This window comes from Phalangium opilio, unplaced genomic scaffold, assembly GCF_054372755.1.
Source record: "Phalangium opilio isolate 3A_F unplaced genomic scaffold, DU_Popi_V2 ptg000045l_1, whole genome shotgun sequence".
NCBI lineage: Eukaryota > Metazoa > Arthropoda > Arachnida > Opiliones > Phalangiidae > Phalangium > Phalangium opilio.
Window position 1 is genome coordinate 6,524,948 of NW_028324168.1, and position 25,080 is coordinate 6,550,027.

At 35.8% G+C, this 25,080-nt stretch overlaps 1 protein-coding gene across 5 annotated transcripts in view; it reads left to right on the plus strand.

Annotated features, from left to right (window-relative positions):
- kcc (solute carrier family 12 member kcc) overlaps positions 1-25,080 on the plus strand; it is a 173,277-nt gene that overhangs the window by 140,060 nt on the left and 8,137 nt on the right. For all 5 annotated transcript variants that reach the window (XM_089838142.1, XM_089838143.1, XM_089838144.1 and 2 more), the window contains 8 exons: positions 22,300-22,382; positions 23,091-23,201; positions 23,288-23,431; positions 23,501-23,555; positions 23,625-23,755; positions 23,830-24,062; positions 24,130-24,605; positions 24,676-25,027. In XM_089838142.1, the coding sequence (XP_089694268.1) occupies positions 22,300-22,382; positions 23,091-23,201; positions 23,288-23,431; positions 23,501-23,555; positions 23,625-23,755; positions 23,830-24,062; positions 24,130-24,605; positions 24,676-25,027 (1,585 nt within the window). The remainder of the gene's footprint in view (positions 1-22,299; positions 22,383-23,090; positions 23,202-23,287; positions 23,432-23,500; positions 23,556-23,624; positions 23,756-23,829; positions 24,063-24,129; positions 24,606-24,675; positions 25,028-25,080) is intronic.

The window sequence follows — 25,080 nt, forward strand, 5'->3', positions numbered from 1 at the left end:
ATAAAATTCCATACAGTGTATCATACCGTGTGCATAGTTTGAATTCAGAGTAGGATGGTTCGTACCATTTACACTGCAAGAGTCCACAAAAGTGGTAGGTACTACACTTTGTCCACCAAATAGCCTGGCCTCCTGCAGTGTATCTTAGCTCCTAATCGTATGACCCCTTGAAGCGCAAACTTTTACCAATTTTAATTTCTGTAAATAATAATGATATGACCCCTTGAAACGCAAACTTTTATCAATTATAATTTCTGTAAATAATAATGATATGACCCTTGAAGCGCAAACTTTTACCAATTTTAATTTCTGTAAATAATAATGATATGACCCCTTGAAACGCAAACTTTTACCAATTTTAATTTCTGTAAATAATAATGATATGACCCCTTGAAACGCAAACTTTTACCAATTTTAATTTCTGTAAATAATAATGATATGACCCCTTGAAGCGCAAACTTTAACCAATTTTAATTTCTGTAAATAATAATGATATGACCCCTTCAAACGCAAACTTTTATCAATTATAATTTCAGTAAATTTCACTAATATTAAAAGTTACAAAGGCTTATAGGTATAAAAAGGGTTCGGGGCTCGCTTGTTTTCTCTAGATATCATCATGAGGAAAAGCTGATCCGGCGCATTTAGAGTAGTCCTAAGGTAAAACGGGCCGGGGTTTAGCGCATTCTTTAGAGAACTCTTTAAGACCGTGTAGCTTTTTAATTGAGCGGTTTTTTAACCCCAGTCGTGTTTCATTGCCAAGAATATCTCCTTGAATAAAATAAAATAAAAGAAAAGCTAGGGAAAGGGATTGCCAGAGACAGAATTTACCACCGGTCCTGCAGAGTGATATAAGACAAGGTTGGTTGGGGAAAAGGAGGTGACATCGAACGTGACATTAAAATAAATGGAAGGGCAAACGTGTAAGATGATGCCACCATTCTTCTTAGTGCTTGGGTGAAGAAAAAAAATTACTTCAGAGAAAAAAGGGCATGGTGAAGGCCAGGGCTAAGACTGCATACGTCAGAAGGGGACATTTTCAAAACCAAAAAAGGGTTGGAGGAGGTTGATGAACTTAAACTATATGTGCTTAGGAATTTGACAGCGTAAACCAAGGCTTAAGAGAATTAAAGTTAATTGATCATCGTCTATTAAAAATTACAGGCTTGTATACAACAGGGTGTTTCTGATAAGTACTCAAGATCGTTCATAGAAGCCACTGTACTAACCCTTTTGTGTAGCACCCTGTATATCTTTCCATTTATTCTTTTCCGAATTAGTTTGTTTTTGGAAAAATTCTCCTTTATTTACTTAAAAGTTTTGTGAATACTGTATTATAATTTAAAATATTGTTCAAACATTAATTAAAATTATTTTTTAAAATTAGCTGACCCAAAATATCACCATGCTTACTTAGTACGAACTTAACTCGTTCTTTCCACGGAATGAATGAATGAATGGATGGAAAGTTTCTCCATCATCTCGAAACGCCCAAGGCTGATCCCCTCAATATACTACCCGTTCTTTCTTTTTATCTTATTTTTAAAACTCAGTATACGTATCCTGCCGACGATAGCAAAGTTTATCGGTGAGAAATAATCCCCCCGTCGGAGTCGAATCGGAATCCTTGTTTAAAGACTTCTCTCTGCGTTTCTCTCTCCGCAGCATCTTCCATCTCTGATCCCTCATCCTCATCCCCTAACCCCTTTATGCTGCAGCATCTTCCCCTTTTGCTCTTTAGATTTTCTAGTTTTGCCCTCATCACAGCGTCACGTATGGCCATCCATGGATTTTTCCATCTCTTAAACTTTTCCTTCTCTCTCTCTATCTCTATGCTCTTCCTTTTATCGGAGAAGACCGTATCCCAAAGGAGTCCAAACGGACTGTCGGACTTGGCTAGCTCAATAAAGGGAGTTAGTTGCTTTGCAGGGTATATATGCTCGTTATTTGCTGCCCCCTCCCCCTTCCCCCCGCTTAACGGACCGTACCATATGAACCTTCACCTTAGCGACCTTTTTCAGAAATAGTCGCGTTTTTTTTCTTTTTCGTCTCTATCAACTAGGGAAGTTTTCTTATGACGCGACTGCGGGTTAGTACCTTTTTTTTTACTGCTCTTTACCCCTTTATCGACAAAGTTTGAAACTTGAAAATGAAGTTTATTTATATTTATACGCTAAGATGAGTTGTTACCTGAGAAATGAGGTGTAGATTTATATATTTTGAGAAAAGTCTGGAACGGTTTTCATGGTAATAGGTCAATTTGTCCAGGATTGTTAAAGATGTCCCCATATTGACGTAAGGGGTAATGTTATATCTAACCAAACTCAGTTTTATGAAGTATGACCTGACCTATAGGTCAATTTGTCCAGGATTGTTAAACAGGTCCTCATATTGACAGCGCGAGGCTTAATGTTATATCGAACCAAACTCAGTTTTATTAAGTATGACCTGACCTATTGACCTGACCTGACGTATAGCCTATAGGTCAAACTCATTGTCCCAAAAGCTTACCCAAAATAAACCTTGATATAAAACATCAACTCCATCATCAAAATGACACAAATAGACCAATCCAATCGGCTCGGCGTTCTCGAATGACCATTTACTACTCGGTATACTTCTATTGTACTTAAATGCGGGTAACGTTTTGTACACCTTTGTGTTATAAGCGAACAAGCCTATCCGTTTCTTTACCGGTATTACGTTTCCCTCGGGGGTTTGTACGTAATGGTGGTGGAAGTTATTGGTTTGGAAGCTGCGGGGAATGGACTAGCTCCTACACACAAAAAACTGTATATACCCATGTCTCCGGGTATCCTTTGATGGTGTGAAAACACCAGATGCTTTTTCGCCTTCTCTCTTCGCCGTGCTTATCCAAAGAGCAAAAGGCTTTGCCCCGCATATTATCCACGTCTTCCTGTACCATGACGTCCATTGTTTGAAGTAAAACACGTATTAGGGAATAATATATTACAGTAATGCTTTGGAAGTCGGAAAGAACAGCGTTTTACTTCATGTAACAAACGTCTTGTATGATTCTTATATTGAAGCCCCTTTTTTTGGCAAGTCTTGGTTGGCTCCGGACCTTATGATATAATGATAGAGTATGGAATATGGTACGTCGAAAATTGTACTTACGCAACGTGTTGACGTAATGGAAAGAAATTCCTCGCGTGCAACGTGTTCAGACGCCCACCTTTTCTAGCTTAGCTTAACTTAACCCTTGGCTGCTGGTCTTAGACCCCTACTAAATCGCGACACATCCTGCTTGATATGGGTGAAACATAACCCATTACCGGTCCCAGTTTCCTTTTATAAGTCTTGTACTTATAATGATCTAGGAAGCCAGCTGCAACAATCTTTTTGTCCTAGGCCTTGGTTTAGGGTTAGTGGACTTTGGGTATTGCTGGGGGGAGTTGCGTTCAACGCAAGAAGGGTGGGTTGAAAGAGAGAGGGGGGGCTGTTTGTTATGGGTTCATTCATTTTGGGTGCGGTTTATTTTGAATTTTCATGTCTGGTATGGCCAGACTATAGCCAGCCCTTCGTGATGATGTAACTGAACTTGATTATGTCCAGCCTGAGTGTAACCCAATATTAAGGTTAGGGTTAAGGTTTCCTGGGTTTATGGAGGAATGCGGTTCAAGCAAGGCTTCTTACCTTGCATTGTACTTAAAATTTTAATGGAGTTTTGAGCATGTTCGGCGCTCGAGCAAGGTTATTTACAGATAACAATCTATACGCTGGTATGCAGTGTTGCAGTTTGCCAGTAGAACGTGTCTAGCATATGAAATTACAGCTGTTTTTGCGTCCTACTTAGATAAACCTCTTAAAGCCCCTAATTTCCAAACTTAAGGCCTTTTCAGATCAGACTATACAACTTTTTACTCAACTATATGATTCAAAATATTGAGTCAGCAAGAATTGGTCAGTGATCAATTTTTAATTTGACCGTTAAACTTTTGTTCATACGACCCAATTAGTTCGCTCAACTCAAGTTGACTCATCTAATTGAGTCAAAAAGTTCTTCAATTAAGGCTTTCAATTAATTAAGACAAATCATGCTCGAAAAGGGATAATTTATCTATAAAATAATGCAAAACAAAATGCAATTATTATTTTCCATCCAAATGAATAAAGCAATAACTTCATTTGGGAAAACACGGCTCCGAGAATTTTCGCTTCATCAAGTCTTGTTTATATATACTTTGCTTTTAGTCTAATTAGACATTCCTGAGTTGGTTGGCTGAAGACTATAGCTCGCTGTTCCGAAGCGGCGGTACTTACTGCTCTATGGCCTTCTTGATCGAAACCTTTAACCACAGCGACGGTAAAGTAGAGTAGGCCTAATTATCGTAAACAGTGTAGGAAAACCATTAAAACCTTCGGTACGTGCTTGTGTAAGGTGCTCATTAACTGCTTTTGTGTTCTAGGGGAAGGGGAGGGGATAGTGGAGGCGTGCTGGTTTATATAGAAAAATCATAAGTTTATAAGATATGTTCCTCATAAGTATGACGCTAACTAGAGACTTACAGCTCGAGCTAAGCGAGAATTGATTGGCTACACTCGGTTTTTGCAGGACTTCCATCTTTCTATTTAGTCTGTACTAAGCCTTTGACAGCGCCTCATGTACCAGGCGTAGCTTTATGACCTACGTCACAAGCTCTCGTGCACTCGGTTTTTGCAGGACTTCCATCTTCCTATTTAGTCTGTACTAAGCCTTTGACATATAGCGCCTCACCAGGCGTAGCTTTGACCTACGTCACAAGCTCTCGGTAACCAGTGACAAACTTATTATGGTACATATCTTATGAACTTATGGAAAATGTAATTACGAATTCTACTCTTGAAATATGAAAGGCTGGCCCTTTCCACGAGACTGCCAAAATCTAAACAATACCGGTCAGCTAGCTGGGGATAATGAATTTTCTTAAGAAGACCAAGGCTTAGCTTTATCCCTTTTGCTGGTGCAAAAGGGCTCAAATTACCCTGTTGACCCAAATAAAATCTAGGCAACGTTCAATCTAAATATATGATGCTCTCTATAAATAATCCATTCTGTTTTTGCTGCTGTTTTTTCTTTGTACTCTATTAGGCTTTGGGTATAAGAGGTTTTTACGTGCTTAGGACATTATTGGGTGTTGTTTTTTATATAGATTTATATATATAAATAAAGCTAAATCCGTGTATTTGGGGCTTTCAACGGGGATTTCGCGGCTAAATGAAGTATAGGATAGTTTTCATTGGCGGAGAAGTTTTGCGGATTTTTTTTTTCGGTTTGCGGAAAAGTTCCTTGTCAGGGTTCATACGAACCTGGAGAACCTGGAAATGCATGTCAAATAATTATATTGTTGTGTGCAGGGAAAATTGGGGAAACTTATACTTTTTATAGTGGAATTCTGGGAAAACTCAGGGAAATATATACTTTTTTTAGTGAAATTCAGGGAAAACTCTGCGAAATATATACTTTTTTAGTGAAATTCAGGGAAAACTCTGCGAAATATATACTTTTTTAGTGAAATTCAGGGAAAACTCTGCGAAATATATACTTTTTTAGTGAAATTCAGGGAAAACTCTGCGAAATATATACTTTTTTAGTGAAATTCAGGGAAAACTCTGCGAAATATATACTTTTTTAGTGAAATTCAGGGAAAACTCTGCGAAATATATACTTTTTTAGTGAAATTCAGGGAAAACTCTGCGAAATATATACTTTTTTAGTGAAATTCAGGGAAAACTCTGCGAAATATATACTTTTTTAGTGAAATTCAGGGAAAACTCTGCGAAATATATACTTTTTAGTGAAATTCAGGGAAAACTCTGGGAAATTCATACTTTAAGGGGAAAACTCGGGAGTTCATACTTTTTTTTAGTGAAATTCTGGAAAAACTAAGGGAAATTTATATTTTTTAGGCAGTTACAAGGTGTCCTTGCACCTGTAAATATCAGGGGGAAAAAACCTGGAAAGTCTAGGAGATCGGTTTTCCAGAAGTTATACGAACCTTGCTTGTGTAATTACTAGGAAGGCGATTTATGGTGCTGGTTATATTAGATATTGTTCTTAGCGGAATCTACATTCTCCATTGCGGAAATCGCACCATGCTATATTAGAAAGGGTTATTTTTTTTCTTGTTCTTTCTTTCTATAATAAATGAAAACTAGGCCTAATAGTTTGGGATTTGCCAGGATATATCTGTCCCTAGGGTGCCTGAAAGGGATATCAAGGCCCCAGTTGTTGACGGGGGGTATACTTCTGGGGGACTGGGGCCCAAACCCGCCTTATGACTCTCAACATTAAGGGTATGCCGCGCTCTGGCTGGCGGAAAATAATGGTTTTCGCTATGCCTAATGCGTTCTGTCTCAGCCATACATACACCAGATATGACCTTATTTCTCTTAAATGTGATTAACGGTACCCTAAATTGTTTTTCTTTCATCTTTTCTCTCTTTCTCTCTCTCTCTACCTTGGTTGCATTTAGGACTCTCCTTGAATAGGCCCAACTCGAATTAATAGACCAAAAATATAGTTTTGGTGTTATGCCATCTGTTTAATTAAATTAGTTTAATCAAATTATGTTGTTCTGTTTGAATTTTGTTTTTCTTTGGAAGATTAGAACTTTTTTTTAAATTCCGGTCTCAAAATTAGGCCTGTATTAGACTTAACTCAAATATGAATTTGGCTTAGTAAATCTGTTTTAAATAATGATTAGGCTTAACAATTTACTCGGAACTAAGTGTTCGGGACTTCGGGTCAGGGAGCGCAGACTCAGTTTAATAATTAAGGCTTTCTGAAATCCTTGAATTGATATTTGACCAGGCTTAACAATTTCAGCTGTTTTGGGTCAAATATATTTTATATTGTAATAGTGCAAAATTAATTAGGCCTTGGGATGGTTATTTTTAATCCAATTAACCGCAACGAGCAAAAGCCACTAATTTTCTAGATTATATGGGCTTTGTTACGAAGTTCAGTTTTATAAGCTTTATACTAAAATTGTTATAACCTAAGCCTTTTGTCTAGCTTGGTTAATTCATCCGTAAATAGTTTGTTGGTACTTAAAACCCCCTTTTTGAAGGAAATTATTTAGCTATTGAAGTGTATATACGTATCTCTGCCTCTGTGTATTGTTTTCAAACGAAAACTAAAACTGTACAGGGTGTTTCTGCGATTCAAAATGGTGTCCCTTAGGACGAAGTGTCATGGAACATTTTCTACTTGAAATTTTCCAAAAAGAACACTGCCCTTAATTGTTTACAGACGTTTTAAAAACACCCTGTATAATCTATAGTAGAAAGCGTGATTTTGCTTTTGCGAATGTTATGTGCTTAGAACTCGAGAGAAATTCGCGTCCGTCCATGGATCAATAGTGCATGGCAAAGCGCGACCCCTTTTGCCCCAAATTTCCGCAACTCTGTTTATTCCCTAGTGAATCAATTAAATTATCTAATGAATATTCAATGTCGGCGCTAAAAGGTTTCATACACTTCAAAGTTTATACTAAAACAAAATTCTCTTTAAAGTTCTTCTCGGATTTCATTTTCATTTTATTTTTTCTTGATATTGGTTGTTTATTTGCCTGCATTTCAGACTTAATTATTCATGTCAGAATTTAAATGTTTCGACGTTTCCGCCTCTTAGTGTTTTACTGAATGCTGATTAAGGCACGGAAAAGGTTTTAATAATTGATGGTCGTGTTATACCGGTTTTTGCGCTGGTGTATCAAAGAAAGGGTTGTAAACGTAAACTACCCGGCCTTTACCGTTATTAACTATCATAAATTCGCGCTGAAATAGATATAAATTTACTGATAAATCTTATCTATAATTTACTAATTAACAAATGCAAGGAGAATTAGGTTAATTGAATGATTGATAATTAATTTTATCAATAATTTGGGTTTAATTTGAACTGTAGCTATGGCGCCTTCAGTGAAAATCTGAAGTATCTAAATTTTCTGAAGCCAGCCGTAAATATACTGATATCGTTTTCGTATCTGTAATTCATTAACTAATTAATTAATAAATGTCAGGGGATTTAGGTTAATTGCGTTTTAATTAATTTAACTAAGATTTATCGCTTAATTTAAGTATGAAATAAATATATTAGATCCTAGTTTTCAGAAATGCAAGGAGACTTGGGTTAATTGGGATTATAATTAATTTAAATAAGATTAATAGCTTAATTTAAAGTATAGTGCCATCTATATAGTAAAATATGAAATAACTGCATCAGAACCTCGTGCAGAAGTCTATACTCCCACGTGCTCCAGCACAAGCGCAAAAAATATAAAATAATAATAAAATAAAAAATCCCCAGGTGTGCCATGTAATATCCTCTCTTTCAACTTTTTGAAAAGGGTAAAGAGGGTAATGTAATTTTATCTAAATGCCATCCAACAGCTGCTATTTTTAACTGTCAAAATTTGGTCCCGCGGCACTTCTCTCTCTACTCTCCTCAGTGTACCTTTCTTGAAGTAGGGAGAAATTTAATGATATATCCAAGGCGCGCGCCAAAATGGGTGATATGAATTTTTATCGCTCTCTAAAATTTTATTTTATATATGTATATATGTGGGGATATAAGGTGGGTGGGTGCACTCTTTTCTAGCGTAATAACGTTTCGCGAAATTGCTCTCTGATAAGAGAAAATCACTGAAACGAGACAAAAGTCAAAGTCGGTGAACAGCGAGAGAGAGAAGTTTTAGGAAAAGATTTAGGGGCTGGTCCCTTAAGTAGTTTTAATACGAGAAGTCACTAGAATTTATTGTCGTAGGTTTGTTGAGGATTGTGATCATTCGAGAAAATTCTTTTATGCATGCCCCCCCTCCTTATTTTAAAATAGGTTATGCAAGATAGCGTCAGACGTCAGTTTTGCAGGCTTGGTATTGGTTTTCAGTTTTGGAAAGGGTTATTATATTTGGGTGTGTACGAACTTACGAAGTTGGTTTTTGATTATATTCGAATTTAGGTTTTTTAGGAGTGAAATAAATTTTTATATTTCTCTATTGGTTTTGAAAATATTCGCAAATAGCAACGTCAAACCTTGCTTCTTGGTCTAGGGAAATTCCGCTGATTTGATTCCCTAATATTAGCTTAGAATATTTTAAATTGCAAAATGTTATATAGACCTTAGGGGACTTAAACTATGTACCTATATTATTCTATAACGTGGACCCTTCCTTTAAATTGTTTTAGTTTTTTTCTTCAAAAGGTCAAAGGTTAGCGAGAAATGCCTGAATGTTTGTTCATTATTATTTATAAACTAAACTAAATTTTACGAGGAAAAATGAAACGCGAAAGTAACTTGTATTAAAAATTAAATACATTTATAAAATAAGCGTATTTTCACAAAATTGAACTCTGATAAGTCCCAACCTTAAACTAAGGCTAAAGTTCAAAGGTTAACTTTGTTTGTTAGGTCTTGGATGGAGCTTTGTGTATGTAATACAGAAAACCAAGTCTTAACGTTAAATTATCGTGTTTTTTTGGGGAACTAAATTTATAAAGGTTTTTTTATATAAGTGGATTACATTTTGATCTTAAATAAAAAATAGAAGAAAAAAAAACCTTTTATTTTTCGGTTGAAAAACTTAACCGAAAGTGTTCGTGAATACCCCTTTAATACCGTGAAAGTCTAAGCATTTTGAGAAAAATATCCACTTATCCCCATTAATCTTTATTAATGGTTTATTCGCGAACGGAATTGTGGAATGTTTTCCACACGGTTGAAGATTGTAGCTGGGTTTTATTTTTATTTTTTTGCTTTTGGTTTCGATCTCAATTTTAGTTTAGAACGAATACAAAGCTGGTATGTTGTTAGGCTTTATCTATGATGGATTAGACACGTAACGGTTTGTAGGATTATCTGCGCTGTATTCTTAGCTTGATAAAGGAGTTTTACTCTCACTTGATTTATGGAGACGGTGGCCTGTATCTTTCGATCTCTTAGAGAAAGTGGAAGGTCTTATAAGAAGTATATTAATCCAGCGTTATCAAAACTGTACCTCCACCATGCATCAAGGTGTTTTAGTTATTATTCTTGAATTCAAACAAAAACTGGATTTGTTTTAATAACTTCACGCCTTCATCTACCGCTAATGTTCTAGGTGGTTTTATTTTATTTTGCTTTTTGGTATGTTAAGTTGCGTTAAAAAAAACCCGCTTTTCGGTTATAAGGTTTTTTTTAAACGGATCCAAAACCGGTTTTAATCGAAGTTTGACTAAAAACCGGTGATCCGGAGTTAGAAAACCGGTTCTCGCTTTAACATGCGCCGGTTTTTGACATTCTTACGTTTTTCCTGATACTTTTGTCATTGTAAAATGTTTTAAAGGGTTATTTTCATCAAGTTCACTTCAAAAAATGGAATTTCTTTGGGATTTTTTAGGGGGAGGGGGAGCTGTAAAAATGAATCGCAAAAAAAATCTGTTTTTGACAGGTCATTTTTGAAATCATTTACAAAACTCTTTCTTTATTGGGCAACGTGAAACGTCTTTAACTTACATTTCAAAATAATGAGATTTTAACCCTTTTTTGGGTGAAGTTGTTTTAATAGATGTATTAAGAAAAATACAAATTATTCTCTAAAATAATACTGACCAGTTTACCAAAACCTTTCGAATTAGTTTTCCCCTTTTAATAATACCACTGTTAGCGTACCTACATTTAAAATGAAACAAATGTAGCCAACAATCTGTGATCTAAGTTTAAACTAAGGAACAAAGAGAATTGATGTTAGGCCTATAAATTTTTGCTAAGAAAACCAACTTCCAGACTTGAAAAAAACCCCACAGAAAATTCTGTACCTTTTTTGTTTTTCACTTCATTCCTAAGCCTTTTTCTTAAAAAAGTCTTAGTGTTTTTGGCCCAAGTTCTGTACTTTTCTTGTGAATCTAGACAGCTATAGCTATAGCAAAAGCTTCCTAGATGTTAAGTTAAGGAGAAAGAATGGTTGGTTATCCTACTACAGCGGCAGTATGCATGCAGCCAGCAAAAGAATGTTTTAGATCCTAATTTATGACCTCTACTAGTTGGAAATATTCTAGTGGCGTAGTCCCAGAGTACTCCGGATCCACTCTAACTTACGCTAAGCCCCCGCTCTTATGACGTACGACTTGGCATCGATGCAAAAAGGAGTAAAAGAAGTACAGAACCCAGTACTTCCCCCTTCCCCTCCTTCAAAAAGGAAAAGTAAATCAGGAATAAGGAAAAAACACCATTGCTCTGAAGGAAGGAAAAACATAACGTTAAAATATATATATAAAGCATAAGTTTATGAGATATGTTCCCCATAAGTATGACGCCAACTATAAAAGTTCGTAATGCTAGAGATTTACATCTCATGCTAGTTCGATACAGAACGACAAGCGAGCATTGATAGTCTACACTTGGTGGTTAATTTTGCAGGACTTCCATCTTTCTAGTTAGTCTGTACTAAGCCTTTGATATGCAGCGCCTCACCAGACGTCGCTTTACCTCGAATCTGTGACCTACCTCCCTCACTTCAAAATTACAAGCTCCAGTTTCTAAGTTTACCAGTGACAAACTTATGAATGACCATATCTTGTAAACTTATGATATAGGTCCGGAGTTTTGGGAAAGTTGGTTATCGAATGCAGGAGTACACCTCCGGTATTTATTCGAGTCTCCGTGGTTGATTTCACCTTGAAATTACACTACGTGCATTCCTGCAAAGCTCTAGACCCTGTCTTATCTCGATGGAGATAAACTCTGAATAAGAAAAAGGTAAAAGAGGAACTGACTTTCCACTTACTGTCATTTTAGGTGAAATGAACTATTTCCTAGTGGTTCAAGCAAAATAGGAAATTCCTGATTTGACGAATTGCTTACTGCGCACAAAAAAAAAAACAACCTGAGATCGAATCAAGAAAAGAACTGCGTTCGGAATATGGGATTGGGAAGGAATTGTGAGGGGATGACTTATATGCATCTCTTCTTTTCCCCCAAAATACTTAATCTTTAATGGTCCAAGACTATAGCCGTTCAACGGTTGATTTGTTTATCAATATTTCCGTAGAACTTTCCGTGACAGAAATTAATATTTTTATATTTATTTATTTTTCTCTCAATGAAAATTGATTGGAATTTTTTATTAAACCCGACACTTTTCTGTTTATTTTTAAACGATAAATCCAGGGTTTCATTTTTCCTCGGAAATAAAGGATAACCGGGATTGGAATGGGTAGGGGAAACCGCAATTTTCGATTTAGGCCCCCCTCCCACACTTTTTTATTTTTATTCTATGTCTCAATTTCTTTCCCCTTTATCGGCAGTATTTTACTGCAGGGTTAAAGAAGATCTTCATCTTCTAGAACTACCTGCTTTTCTGGTCTTTCCAAAGCGCCCCCCCCACCCTCTTTTTCGTTTCCAAAAGCCAAAAGAAAAGCAATCGTTTTAAACTTCTTTGATGCATGACTACTGACAAAATCCTTAGAAATAAAAAAACCTTCCCAATTTCCTGGATAGCCTTTTCCTGATTTGTCGATTTCTCATCTGGATCTGCAATCAAATCGTAGTTTATAAATTCTCATTTAAGCCTTATGACACAAAATAGTCCCTCCCGTTCAAGGTTAGTTGTAGATTTAAAGAAAGAAAAAAAAAACCATTAGGTATCGACTCGTATTAAAAATGGAAACATTGTTGCCTAAGCCTTTGTTATATTTAAATTTATCATTAAGGCTTAGGTTTAAGTATTATTTTATCGGAAAAATTCATTGGTTCTTGTTTTATTATACCACCACGTATTTTGATGATAAAAGTCACGCTCTCTTATACTAGACGTGACGTGACGTGACGTGATTAAAATCGATTTCACATTTATATTTACCTCCTCGCACGTGCCGAAGTGTTTTTCCGATTAATGTGTGCAGACCTTGAGCTTTGTTTTTAACTATTTTATTATTTATCGTTATGTTTCATTGCAAACAGCTGTTGAAATTTAAAGGTCAAAATCTAGACTACGCTAAGTCTAATTTAACTTTTAAAACGCTCCTGTTAAAAGCCTCTACTTCTTTATAAAGTAAAAGTTGATAAGCCTAACTATTAGGTCAAATTTTTCTTAAGCCTCGGTCGGTCCTTGTATGATATTTTAGGGTTAGAATCTCTTAACCCTTTTCGTCTTCTTTGTGTTTGCTTCTGTCTAAAATTCAACTGGAACTTTTAAGCCTAAAATCTCTTTATAAATTTTTATGGTGTTTTTGTTTTGTCCTTTTTCTTCTGAGGTTATCAAACAAGATTAAGATATATGTATAGTGTTTGTAGAGGGCGCTAGACAACATTTGTTGAGCTCTATATTCGGTTGGCCTACTATTTTTGTTGTTGTTGAAACTTTGTCCTATTTTTATTTTACGATGCCCGCTATGAAATTCCTTCGTGAATTACAGCCCAAAAATCGGATTCACGTCTTACAGTATTTTTATCTTCTCGTGTTACGTCTTCGTCTTTTCTTTCTACTGAGACGCTTCAATTCCTTTTCTTGTTTTTTTTTTTTTTTCAAAGCGCAAAGCGACTTAAAAATCTAAATGTAGACTTATGTGCGTGGGAAGTCGGTACCTTGAATTGTGTTCCAGGGAGAATTTAACATTTTACGTCGCCATGTTTACAACATAGGATGCTAGAATATATTTCATTCTTAGGTTAGAATTTCCTTTTTGAAATTTTGTTTTGCTTTTTTGGGCTTCCAGCTATTGATTTAACGTTTTATTATGTTTTCGCTTTGGGTTTAGGCTGTATGTTTTTTTTTTTTTTAAGAATTTAATGAATTTTTTTACTATTTTTCTTAACTCCGTTTTTAATATGGTTCTGTCAACATCCTTAAGTTTGTCAAAATTAAATTTTTTTTATGGTGTGTTTTTTTTTGTTATTTCAGAGTTCATACAAACCTGGAAATTTTGTAAATGTCAAGGGAAATAAATTGTTCAGGGAAATCTCATAGAATTTTTTAGTTTTTAGTAACAAATCAAATTCGAAAACTTAACTTTCTTAACCTTAGATTTCATATTCCTATTTTTTTCTCTGGTATCAGATATTTATTTATTCTTTTTCTCTCTAAGCCTAAAATTCCCAAAAGGCGATTCGAACCACGTAGGCACGTCCAAATACCCAATAGACAATTCTAATTGAACTCACGAAACTCAATATACTTCTTACCAATAATATCAACAAAGTAATATCGAGAAATACCAAATGAAAGTTTTTACTACCCCTCAAAATATTTCAATTGCGAATCAGAACAAAGTCCCTGATCAAAGAAACGTTAAGTTAAAAAAACAACCAACAAAATTCTCCATGATGGGCCAAAGAAATCTAAGAATGCACATGAGCTTCTTCCAACCATTTGCTGGGCATGCATGGGGTTGCTATGGAGTTACAACCGCAAACACTTCTTTTTTTCGTTACTCATCTAACCCTAACGTTAGGGTTAAGGCTTGACGATAAAAGAGGATGAAACTGTGAAGAAAAAATATACCAAAGAGAAATCAAAGGGGGATCTTACTTTCTCTTGTAGAATTGATTGTTTAAGAGACAAACAGTAAGACGAAAAAAGAAATTGTAGCCCATCCCTAATCTACTCATGGTCTGACAGACCCGTTCTTTAACTGTGTTTTATTATACCAAGCTAGAAAGCAAGCAAATGATACTTAAAGGGGTATTGGGGGAGGGGTGGCCTTTTTCAACGGCTATGTTTCGTCCAGTCTCCTGACCTGATGAATTGGTTTGTGTTAGGATTTAGGGTTTTCAATCGGTTACGTATTCTTATAAATTGCTGTACTATAGTTTAAATGTTTTTAATTTACAGTAAACTCTATATAGAATATTATTACTGCACTTGTTTTTCCGTAGGTTAACTGTAGTAACCAGCGTTCAGTGCAGTTACCAGTGAGATTGGTTATGTAAGAGTACGCTGAACGCACGCGAGTCTCTGATCACCTCTTTCCTTAGTTAGTTGACAGTCAAATCACCTGTTTGTATTTCTAATTTCGAGTTTCTAAAATTGGCCAAAATAAGTTTTTGTTTAACCCAGCTTGAAGCTTCGGTTCATGAACCCTGGCGATATAATTCGGTTAAATTATATAAAAGAAAGGGTTGGAAAAATATCTGTTAACTGTGTTTGCAAGAGTTGCGTTGTAGCTTTGTAACAGCTAGGAGTCTACTATAGATTTCCTTTAACCCTTGGTGCGTTACTTTCATCTCTAGTCTGAACGATCCAATCAGTTAAGGGAGATAGAAAGAGAGGAGGGATGAAGGAGGGAAAGGCGATTGGATAAAAAGGACTTCTTTGCGGGAATCCATCTCTTGGAGTGAAACCTCCATTGGAGAATGGATGTGATATATTTTTTCCATTTTTTAGATCGACTTTTTGCGTGTCTCTAAAATGAGACCGTGGTCTTTTTCTTTCTCCTCTATTTCTAACATCATCTCATCTTCGATTTCTTCTACTCAATTTTTCATTTAATGTAATTTTGGGGGTCCGGGTCCCTGTTAAATTGGGTTTTCTTTTTTATATTATTATTATTATTCCATTTGATGAGGAATTTATTTTTATAACCTAAAATTGGAGACTTGCAGGACGACATAATCCCCTATTCATTATCTTTAATATTATCAAAGAGAGAGAAGTGCGTACCGGAAAAGAAAGATTGAAACTTTGTGTGTGGGAGTTACTTTTTACTTCCGGAAATAATTTCCGTTTGAATTAAGGAAATATGTACCAACGGAAATGTTTTCAATGATTAGGTTTGAGTTTTCATGGAATGGAACTGGGAGGACTTATTTAAATTAATTTCCGGGAAGATTTTAACTGTGTTTTTAAATCCTTTTTCTTATTGGATAACAGTTGGTTTAAAAGAATACTGTGCTATGTAAGAGTGCTCGGTTTTGAAACGTTTGACTTTACTTAAATCGATTGAATTCGAAATAAGGTGGGCGGAAATACCTCTGACCTTTTTTCATTGTATGTACAGGGTGTTTCTGATAAGTCGGCATTCCATAAATTAAGGGGGATGTTCTTTGGGAAATCAATTTTGAGTCGAAAATGTATTAACTTCTATCTCCATTTTGTTTACCCTAAGGGACACTGTTTTCGAGTTATGATTTTCAAGAGTTGTTTTAGGGATGACCCCTTAATTAAATTAAATTAAAAATCATTGTCTAGAAATCAGTTTCTTAATTAAATTTAAGTGGTCATCCCTAAAATACTCTGGATGCAATCTTAACTCAAAAACAGTGTCCCTTAGGTCAAACAAAATGGAGATACTGATAGTAGTTAAAGGGTATGGGAATTTACAATTTCATATCATATTTTAGCACGAAAGTGGTATTATATTACACTTTCAAGTCTCTACTTTCAAAATATAAAGTTTTTAATATAATTGAACCAAAGTTTCTATTTTTAAAATCCATTGGAAAATCACGAAAACTCAGCTTCGATATATAAATTATTTTGTCTTGTCAGCTTGTTCGGTTGGTTTATGACATCACACGGGCAAACCTATACAAGGAGCGCGAGCGCGAGCTATACCCGTCTCGTGCTCTGTCTATGCTTTGATAGCGGAGAGAGTGGCACCATCTCGCGTGTGTGACGTCAAAAACAAGAAAACGTTGTAGCCTTTCTTAAAAACTTTTAAAAAGTGGATTTTAAATAATTTCATATGAAGCATTTTCAAATGCATATTGCCAAATAACTAGAAATCGGAGAATTAAAAGCTTGATATTTCTGAATTCACAGTAATTAATTCTATCTTTTGCTATATAAATCAGAGGTTTTTCAAACGAAGCTTCTCATACCCTTTAATACATTTTCGACTCAAAATCGATTTCCCTAAGAACATCCCCCTTAATCTATGGAATGCTGACTTATCACAAACACCCTGTATATAAATCCACTTAACCTGAAGGCTAAAACTTACCTTGCGTGACGTTCGTGATGAAAACCATCTTTTTTTACTTCTTATATGCGCATATTCTTCCCAAGTCCATATAAGATCGAATCAATTTACTCAAGTTTTTATTCCTTCTTTGAAAAATTGCATCTTGGAGAGAGAAATGCCGCTTCTTAAAGGATAAGCGTTGCGTTATATATAAAAAAGCTGTCAGCCTTAAAATGACGTGTATTGATGACCTTAATTTATCCCATCCCATCCCCCTTTCTTAATGCCCTAACAAGCTCCAGAGTTATCCACGGACCGACCGTGCCGTTCTAGAGTAGCCTTTTCATTTCTGGACAGGACGCTACCCCAAAAAACCTCCTTAGTCCTTAACCCTTTGAAATATACGTACTCACATATCCCGCCAAAAAGAAGAAATCTTCCAGTACGTACTTAATTGCAACGCGACTTAGTTCAGAGATGGTTCATTTTCTTTAAGTTTACTACAGAAAGAAGGCTAAGCCTTGCGTCAAATTTGTTTTGATACCTAACTCTTGAACTATTGCGTATTTGGGATGAAATGAACTATTGTTTTTCACGTTAAGTTTGCACTGTGAATAAGCCTAACTCAGGAGGGTCTAGCCTCGGTTAGTGTTGCGTCTTTAGAGTGAACGTACGTAACTAGTCGTAAAAAATGGGGCAAATGATGAACGATGTACGCCTCCATTTCTCGCTCGTATATAATTCTTGCTTTTCTGACCAAGGCCCCCTTTTTCCTCTCTAGGCTTTCTTTGGAGTTTTTTTCGTTCTTTCTCTCGTGTTCTACCGCTTGTAACGTCGTTGTGTAACCCCTTCTTCTAGCGCGTGCATCGGCCGAGACTTTTGGAGATAAAAGAACAAACAAAAAACAAAACGTTAGGCCTATCCGCTTCTTGCAAGAACTCTAGAGTGGACGCCAGTAATTTATAGACTCCGTTAAGGTTCGCTTATAATGGGCCCTGCGTTTGTGTGTGTATGTTGCAAAAAGGAGGAAAAAATCCCTCCGTGTTATTTTAGCCAGCGTGAAATTGTTTTTAAATTAACACACTCTTGCTCATGGTAGTAGCAGTTTATCGTTGTGCCTTTTTAAATGGAAGGTTTGCTCGCTACATCAGGAAAGAAAAATAGTTTAAATTTAAGTTGTTTGTTGGAAGAATTTTGTAACGATTTTTTGATTTTTCTTGTAAACCTCTAAACTTCTTTTTATCTTTTAAATTTAGGCCTAGCGATTGGTTAATTTAAACGGGTTATTTTCAGAGATGTATATTTTGTCTAGGCCTTATTTTTATCTCATTTTGGGTTTCGGATAAAATAAATAAAGATATAAGCCTAAAATGTAGGGCAATGTTTTTCATTTTCTATTAGCTCAATTGAAGCCTGGAAATCCTATTAAAAGTGGGGTTTAATAAGCAGTATTTCTAAGCATAATTATACGCTATTGGTAGACCTAATTAAAATAATTTTCAGCAAATACCCCTTATTTTTAAAGGGAGCGAAATATTGCCCCTGATTGTACCTTTTCCGTAAACACCGATGTGCTGCGGGTAAAACATTTCTACAGGCAATAAGTGGCGGATAGCCTATCTCTCGGGGATAGGTCAAATATGGAAGTCATAACTATCACAAAAAGTATTTTAGCCAATTGGGCGAAATTGCGCCTTCTCTGCCCCATGCCCTATTAAAGGATTGAATCATATGTCGATCAGCTGTCATTGTACATAATTGTAAATAGTTTTCTTGTTGACTTTGTAACGTGTAAATATTAATTTAGTGTTTTTTTATTGTACGACATTTAATGCTTTGTTTTAGTTTTTTTTTATTTTCGGACCTGTGAACCCACGTTAGAGGGTTCCTCCCTGTTCCAAAAGGGATTTGTAATCAAAAGGGTCAATAAACCATTCATTCATTCAAGTGTTATAACTAAATGTCTTCTTGCTAAATGGGCAAATGTTCGCCTCCAGCGCCCTCCTTAGCCTGTTCTGTGGTTAGCATATTTTGCTATTTGTATTATTAATTTGATATTTGTTTTGTATTATTATTATTGTCGGTATTTTGCTTGTAAAAATTTTTTTTTATTTTTGACCTGTGAACCCCTTGCGGGTTCCTCCCTGATTCAAAAGGGATTATTATTTTTTTGGGTCAATAAAACATTCATTCATTCATTCATTCGTAAGGATAACATTACTCCTTTTCAGCCTGTAGTTCGGCTTCCCCTTGTAGCGCTTTTTTAAGAATAAATAATTATATTATCTTTAATTTTTAAAGAGGAATCGCCGCGTTCTACAAAGAGTTGTAATTTACTCTTAAGAAATACAAAAATAACTAATTTATTTTACGTTCATTTCACGGGAAAAGATAGCGCAACAAAATTACTCTTTTGAAGTAATAATAATATTAAGAGATAAAATGTAAATTTAACGGCGCATTGCGGCATCTACAGTGTTCGATAGCTCGGCCCGACTTTTGTATAGTGAAAAGCTTTATTTGCTTTTAAACTTTAATAAAGTGTGTTAGAAATTCAAGAGGGGTTGTTTCAACTACACGGGTCTGTAACTTCTAGTACCGTATGGTCTTTTTTTTTTGTTTTTATGGATTTCGAGATTTTTTATTTTATTTCGGTTGAATCTTTGAAATAAAAAAGAGATTTCAGTGTATTTTACGGGGTTCTTTTTTGGGGGGTTTGGGGAGATATGGGGAGGGTTCTGTTGGCGCATTGAGGATTACTAGCTACTTCTCTATTCCAGTCACGACAACCTCACTTGGTGTTGACTTTTTTGTCTCAATTGAATTGAAATATGTCAAAGCCTCTTTTGCCCGAGCTGAACAGGGAATGGATTTTGCGGGTAAATCGCTGAGGTGGAAAGTTTTGTGTTTAGAATTTTGTTTTTGCGGCTCAGTTGGGGGGGGGGGGCGGGGGTTATATGATGGGTTCAATCGATGGAAGAGGATGTTTATGTATTTAGATCGGGAGTTTTATATAGACCAACGAAATTTATATAAGGGGTCATCTGTAAAATACTCCAATCATAACTGGTGGCCTTTGTGCTTTGTAAAAATGTCACAGAACATTTCCGACTCAAAATTGAGTACCCATAGAACTATAAAAACTCTAACTTATTGAAAATACACTGGTCTACTTCCTCTCGGATTCATCTCTCTCTCTCTCTCTCTCTCTGTCTGTCTGTCCTTCCACTCTTTTCAATTCCAACGTGTCTTCGGATTCTTGATTAAGTGGGTTTGAGAGATAAAAATGTTCGTTAGCTTTCCTTAAAAATAAGGAAATTCAGAGTTCCTATCCCCTTTTTAAATCTATGGGCTTTAATTGAAAAGTCCAACGGTGTAGCTTCCGCTGGACTCTTGCCTATATAAAGTTACTCTCTATTAAAAGGGACCCCCGAGTTGCAAGCTTTTCAAGTCGATAAGCAATTTTCTAAAGAGATTTCATCTGAATTCAACCGGGTTTTGGTTTGGAAGAAGGATCTTTCCTCCTTCTCTATACTTTGGGTGCCCCAAGTTTTAAAGCCTTCTTTTGAAAATTGTTTCGTATCGATTTTTTTTAACTTCTTATCGCGATTAAAATAAATCTTCAATCTTCAGTCGGTTGATTTATAAAAATTTAGATTTAAAAAGTGTTGAAAAGGAATTAGTAAGTGTTTGCAAAGATAATCGAGGAGAAGTAGTGATTTGGGGAAAGAAGTGTTTACATTTGTTGACCTGATTTTAAGAAGTCCATCTTAGTGATATTTGTTTAAGACTATTTTTAGATTGAAGGAAATCTTTTGCTTTTATCTATTAGTTAAGCCTAGATTTTTAGGTCTAATACTGTTCTTAAAAGAACGTGGTGTTTACTTTCATCTAAGCCTAATTTTTAGGCCTAATACCACGCTTAAGTGAACTATATTTTTACATTCGGTTAAGCCTACTTCCTTATGTGTGGGCGTAAATGAAAAGGATGATAGTTAAGCCCTAAATAGGCTTAGAAACGATACTAGTTTCATCATCCCTTTTAAGAGCAAGAACCAAAGGGGAAAATCTGATATATTTTTTCAGGGTTTCTTCGCCTGTAAGGAATATAACAAAAATAAGAAATGTGATTTACGGTTGAAACCGAATCACGTCATCCGAAATCGGGAACATGTTCCTTAGAAGTTTTCGATCTGTCTCGATCTCTATGATTCTGGCGAGAGATCTAAAGAAAAAAAGGAAAACCCGCGCGGCCGATAGCCTTTCCTTGTTTTTCTCTTTAAAGGAAATTGATAATCGATAAAAAGCTAGCGACAACCTCGCAGACAACGAGTTGATGTCCTGAAAACCAAAAAAAAAAGGGGGGGAATAAGAATTAGATCTTACTCCAGAGATTTAATCCTAACTTTGCCACCAAGTTTCCTAACCATGATTTAGCTTTAAGCATGCAGAAGTATATAATATTTCTATTCGAGAGAAGTGTACCAGAACAAAGCGTGGTAAAGTAATTGTAACATGATTCTTCCCCCAACATCATTTTACATTTATTATAGCTTGAATGTTTTTAAAATCGAATCACATACGCGATAAATAGATCCCTCCTCGTCATTACTCTATTAGCGCTTAACTATTTGCCAAGGCGCATGCCCTTTGTTTTTGTCCCGCGTCAAGACAATCAAGGTTTGTGGGTTGATTGCTGAGGATTTTATTACCAAACAAGTTATAGAATTCACCCTAGTACTGAAGTTTGATGAGCGGGAGAGCAAACTAAAAGGGTGAGCCTGGATGGGAAGAATCGTGTTAAGAGGATACAGAGTGTCACACTTCTTCTTTTATACCCTTCTGCTTTAAGTTATAGATCTTTCGCCAATAAACTTTGGAAATTCTCCTCGGAGTTTTAAGAACTTTTTCCCCCTCAAGAAGAATTTTAAAGATTGTTTTAAACTATCCTATAACTTTTATTACCCCCAAGCTACTTAAAACTTCTAGATCTATCCTATTTAAATTTTATGTCAGGGTATTTTGCAATCGTTTCCCACCCCTTTATTGCCTAAATTTAGGGGTTGACTTTAAAGTATTAGAGCATTCTCTAAAGCTTTACTGGATAAATCACGCGTACGCTAATGAAGCACATGGTATTAATTAGGCGGAAAATCTAGGCTCCTGTCATTTGTCAAATTATTAAAACGAGTTCAGCTCTCTCTCGTAAAATTCTACCTTATAGTATCATTATGGTCCTTGCTTCTAATATACCTTAATTTATAGCGTGTACTTAATGGTGGGTATACCGGCCCCTGAAAATAGTCTGCAGTGTATTTAGAAAATGCTTGTTATTTTGAAACCGAAATGGCGATCTATGTTAATAATAGGTATTAATGTTTGTTGTAGTCTAACCAGTTTTTTCTCTTTCTCTAGGTGATCATGCATCTTCAGATGAACACCCCATCATTCATGATAAGGAGCTGTCGAGCTATGAAAAGAATTTGTACCTTTACCATGTGAGTGTTTGAAAAAAAGCATGATTTTTTAACTATTATATTTTGATTTTAGGCCTATATATTTTTTGCTCATTTCATTTAATTTTTGAGAGAAATAATTTTAAGCATTATAATATTGTTGAAATTTCCTAAGTTAGTTTTAATTTATTTCAAACAAGTTTTAAATTATTTTGACATTTATCATTTTTGGGGTATTTCACTGTATAATTTAATTTTAATTTTTACGGTATTTCACTTAATAATTTAATTTATTTTAAAATTTTTAGGATGTTTCTAATTATAATTTTAATTTATTTTAAAATTTTTAGGATGTTTCTAATTATAATTTAATTTATTTTAAAAATTTTTAGGATGTTTCTAATTATAATTTAATTTATTTTAAAAAAATTTTTAGGATGTTTCTAATTATAATTTAATTTATTTTAAAAATTTTTTAGGATGTTTCTAATTATAATTTAATTTATTTTAAAAATTTTAGGATGTTTCTAATTATAATTTAATTTATTTTTTAGGATGTTTCTAATTATAATTTTATTTATTTTTTAGGATATTTCTAATTATAAATTATTTTATTTTGGCATATTTAAATATAATAGTATTTATAGCAAGCACTTATTTTTAAATTCACAAATAACTCGCGACAACCCCCAAATGAACCTTTTCTTTGCCACCGAATTACGTGTCCCTACAATATAATGAAATTTTCAGGAGGAAATGCCAGAAAGACCTCGCGTGGCCACGTTGTTGGGTTCACTCGCCAACTATAACGTGGCCATTCCGAACATGTCCGGCGAGCAGGAAGCTAAACCATTACCCAAAGTATGTTACATTCCAATAATCGTGACCACTGACCAACGTTAGGTATAGATTAGATGAGAGTTACTTTTAATTAAATTTTATATCAGGCAAACTTGGGAACAATCGCTGGCGTCTACCTTCCATGTATTCAAAACATTTTCGGTGTCATTTTCTTCATCCGTATGGTGTGGATCGTCGGAACAGCTGGCGTTCCTTTATCCTTTCTGGTTGTTTTAATGTCTTGTTGCGTGGTAGGTACCACAATGAAGTTAGCTCCTGTTGTACATGTCATAGGGTTGATTCCATTGTTGTTGTTGTAGACTTTCACCACTAGTATATCTCTCAGTGCTATAGCAACAAATGGAATAGTTCCAGGTATGGTTAGCCTGCTTTTTCCTGAAGAGAATTTGGCGTTAATTGGTAGGGGTTTTGTTCAATCCGTAGCTGGAGGGTGTTACTTCATGATGTCCCGTGCGTTGGGTCCCGAATTTGGTGGGGCAGTCGGGATATTATTTTATTTAGCAACGACAGTTGCAGGGGCCATGTACCTTATAGGAGCTGTCGAAATTTTTTTGGTAATTGAAATGTGGACTGGTTCGTCTTGAGACTTGGTTCTAATTTTTTTCTCGGGACTTATTTGATTGGATAGAACTATTTAGCGCCTCAGTTGGCACTGTACGGTGATTTTCGTATCCCCGAGATCATGTATCACAACTTTCGAACGTACGGATCAATTTTACTTTGCATCGTAGGCTTAGTTGTCTTTATGGGCGTTAAGTTTGTCAGCAAATTCGCCCCCATTGCTCTTTTCTGCGTCATTTGTTCCATCTTCTGCGTTTACGTCGGTATTTTCGTCAACATGAATGGCAAGGATGATTTGAAGTGAGTCCAATCGATGCTCGTTTTTAAGCCATACTGGACCTTATAATGGAAATGATTTTATTAAAAGGATTTGTATCCTGGGTGACCGGATACTGAGTCAAGACGGCTATACAAACTGTACGAAAGAAATATCGGACGGTTCACTCTTCTACGTTTACTGCAAACCGTTGTCAAACGAAACGGTCAGCAATTCGACCAACCGGGATGATTTCGTTTGCGACCCTTATTTCGACGAACACGAAGCCAAATTTGAAAGGGCCATTCCCGGTCTTTCCAGCGGAGTATTTTTTGAAAACTTAGCTCCGGCTTTCGGAAAGAAAGGCGCTATACTTGCCACGGAAGACACACCTCATGAGGAAGGGCAAAAAGTTTACAACCAATTGTTAATTGATATCACCACTTCGTTCACGATGTTACTCGCCGTTTTCTTCCCTTCCTGTACCGGTATTATGGCTGGATCTAATCGATCCGGCGATTTAGCGGATGGTCAAAAATCTATCCCCATTGGAACCCTAGGAGCTCAAATTACCACTTCCATCGTCTGTATCCTTTTAAAATCATTAGCTAAACCTAATTTAAAACTCGGTTTAAATCCCCTTGACTAATCCATCAGACCTTACTGGTATTATATTTTTTGGTGCCTCGTTTAACGGGCTGTTCTTGAGAGACAAATTTGGAGAGAGCGTGGGCGGTCGTCTTCCGGTAGCTTACCTGGCTTGGCCCAACCCGTGGGTCATCGTTATCGGTTCCCTTCTCTCCACCTTAGGAGCCGGCTTGCAATCCTTAACCGGCGCTCCTCGTTTGCTTCAGGCTATCGCCAAAGATCAAATTATTAACTTCCTAAACCCTTTCGCCGCCAACTCGGCCCGAGGCGAGCCCACCAGGGCCTTGATCTTAACCTTGTGCATATGCGAAATGGGAATTCTTATAGGCAACTTGGATTACATAGCTCCCATTCTTACAATGTAATTCAGATACGGAATATTTAACCTCGTGAATCACAGTCCATCAACTGATA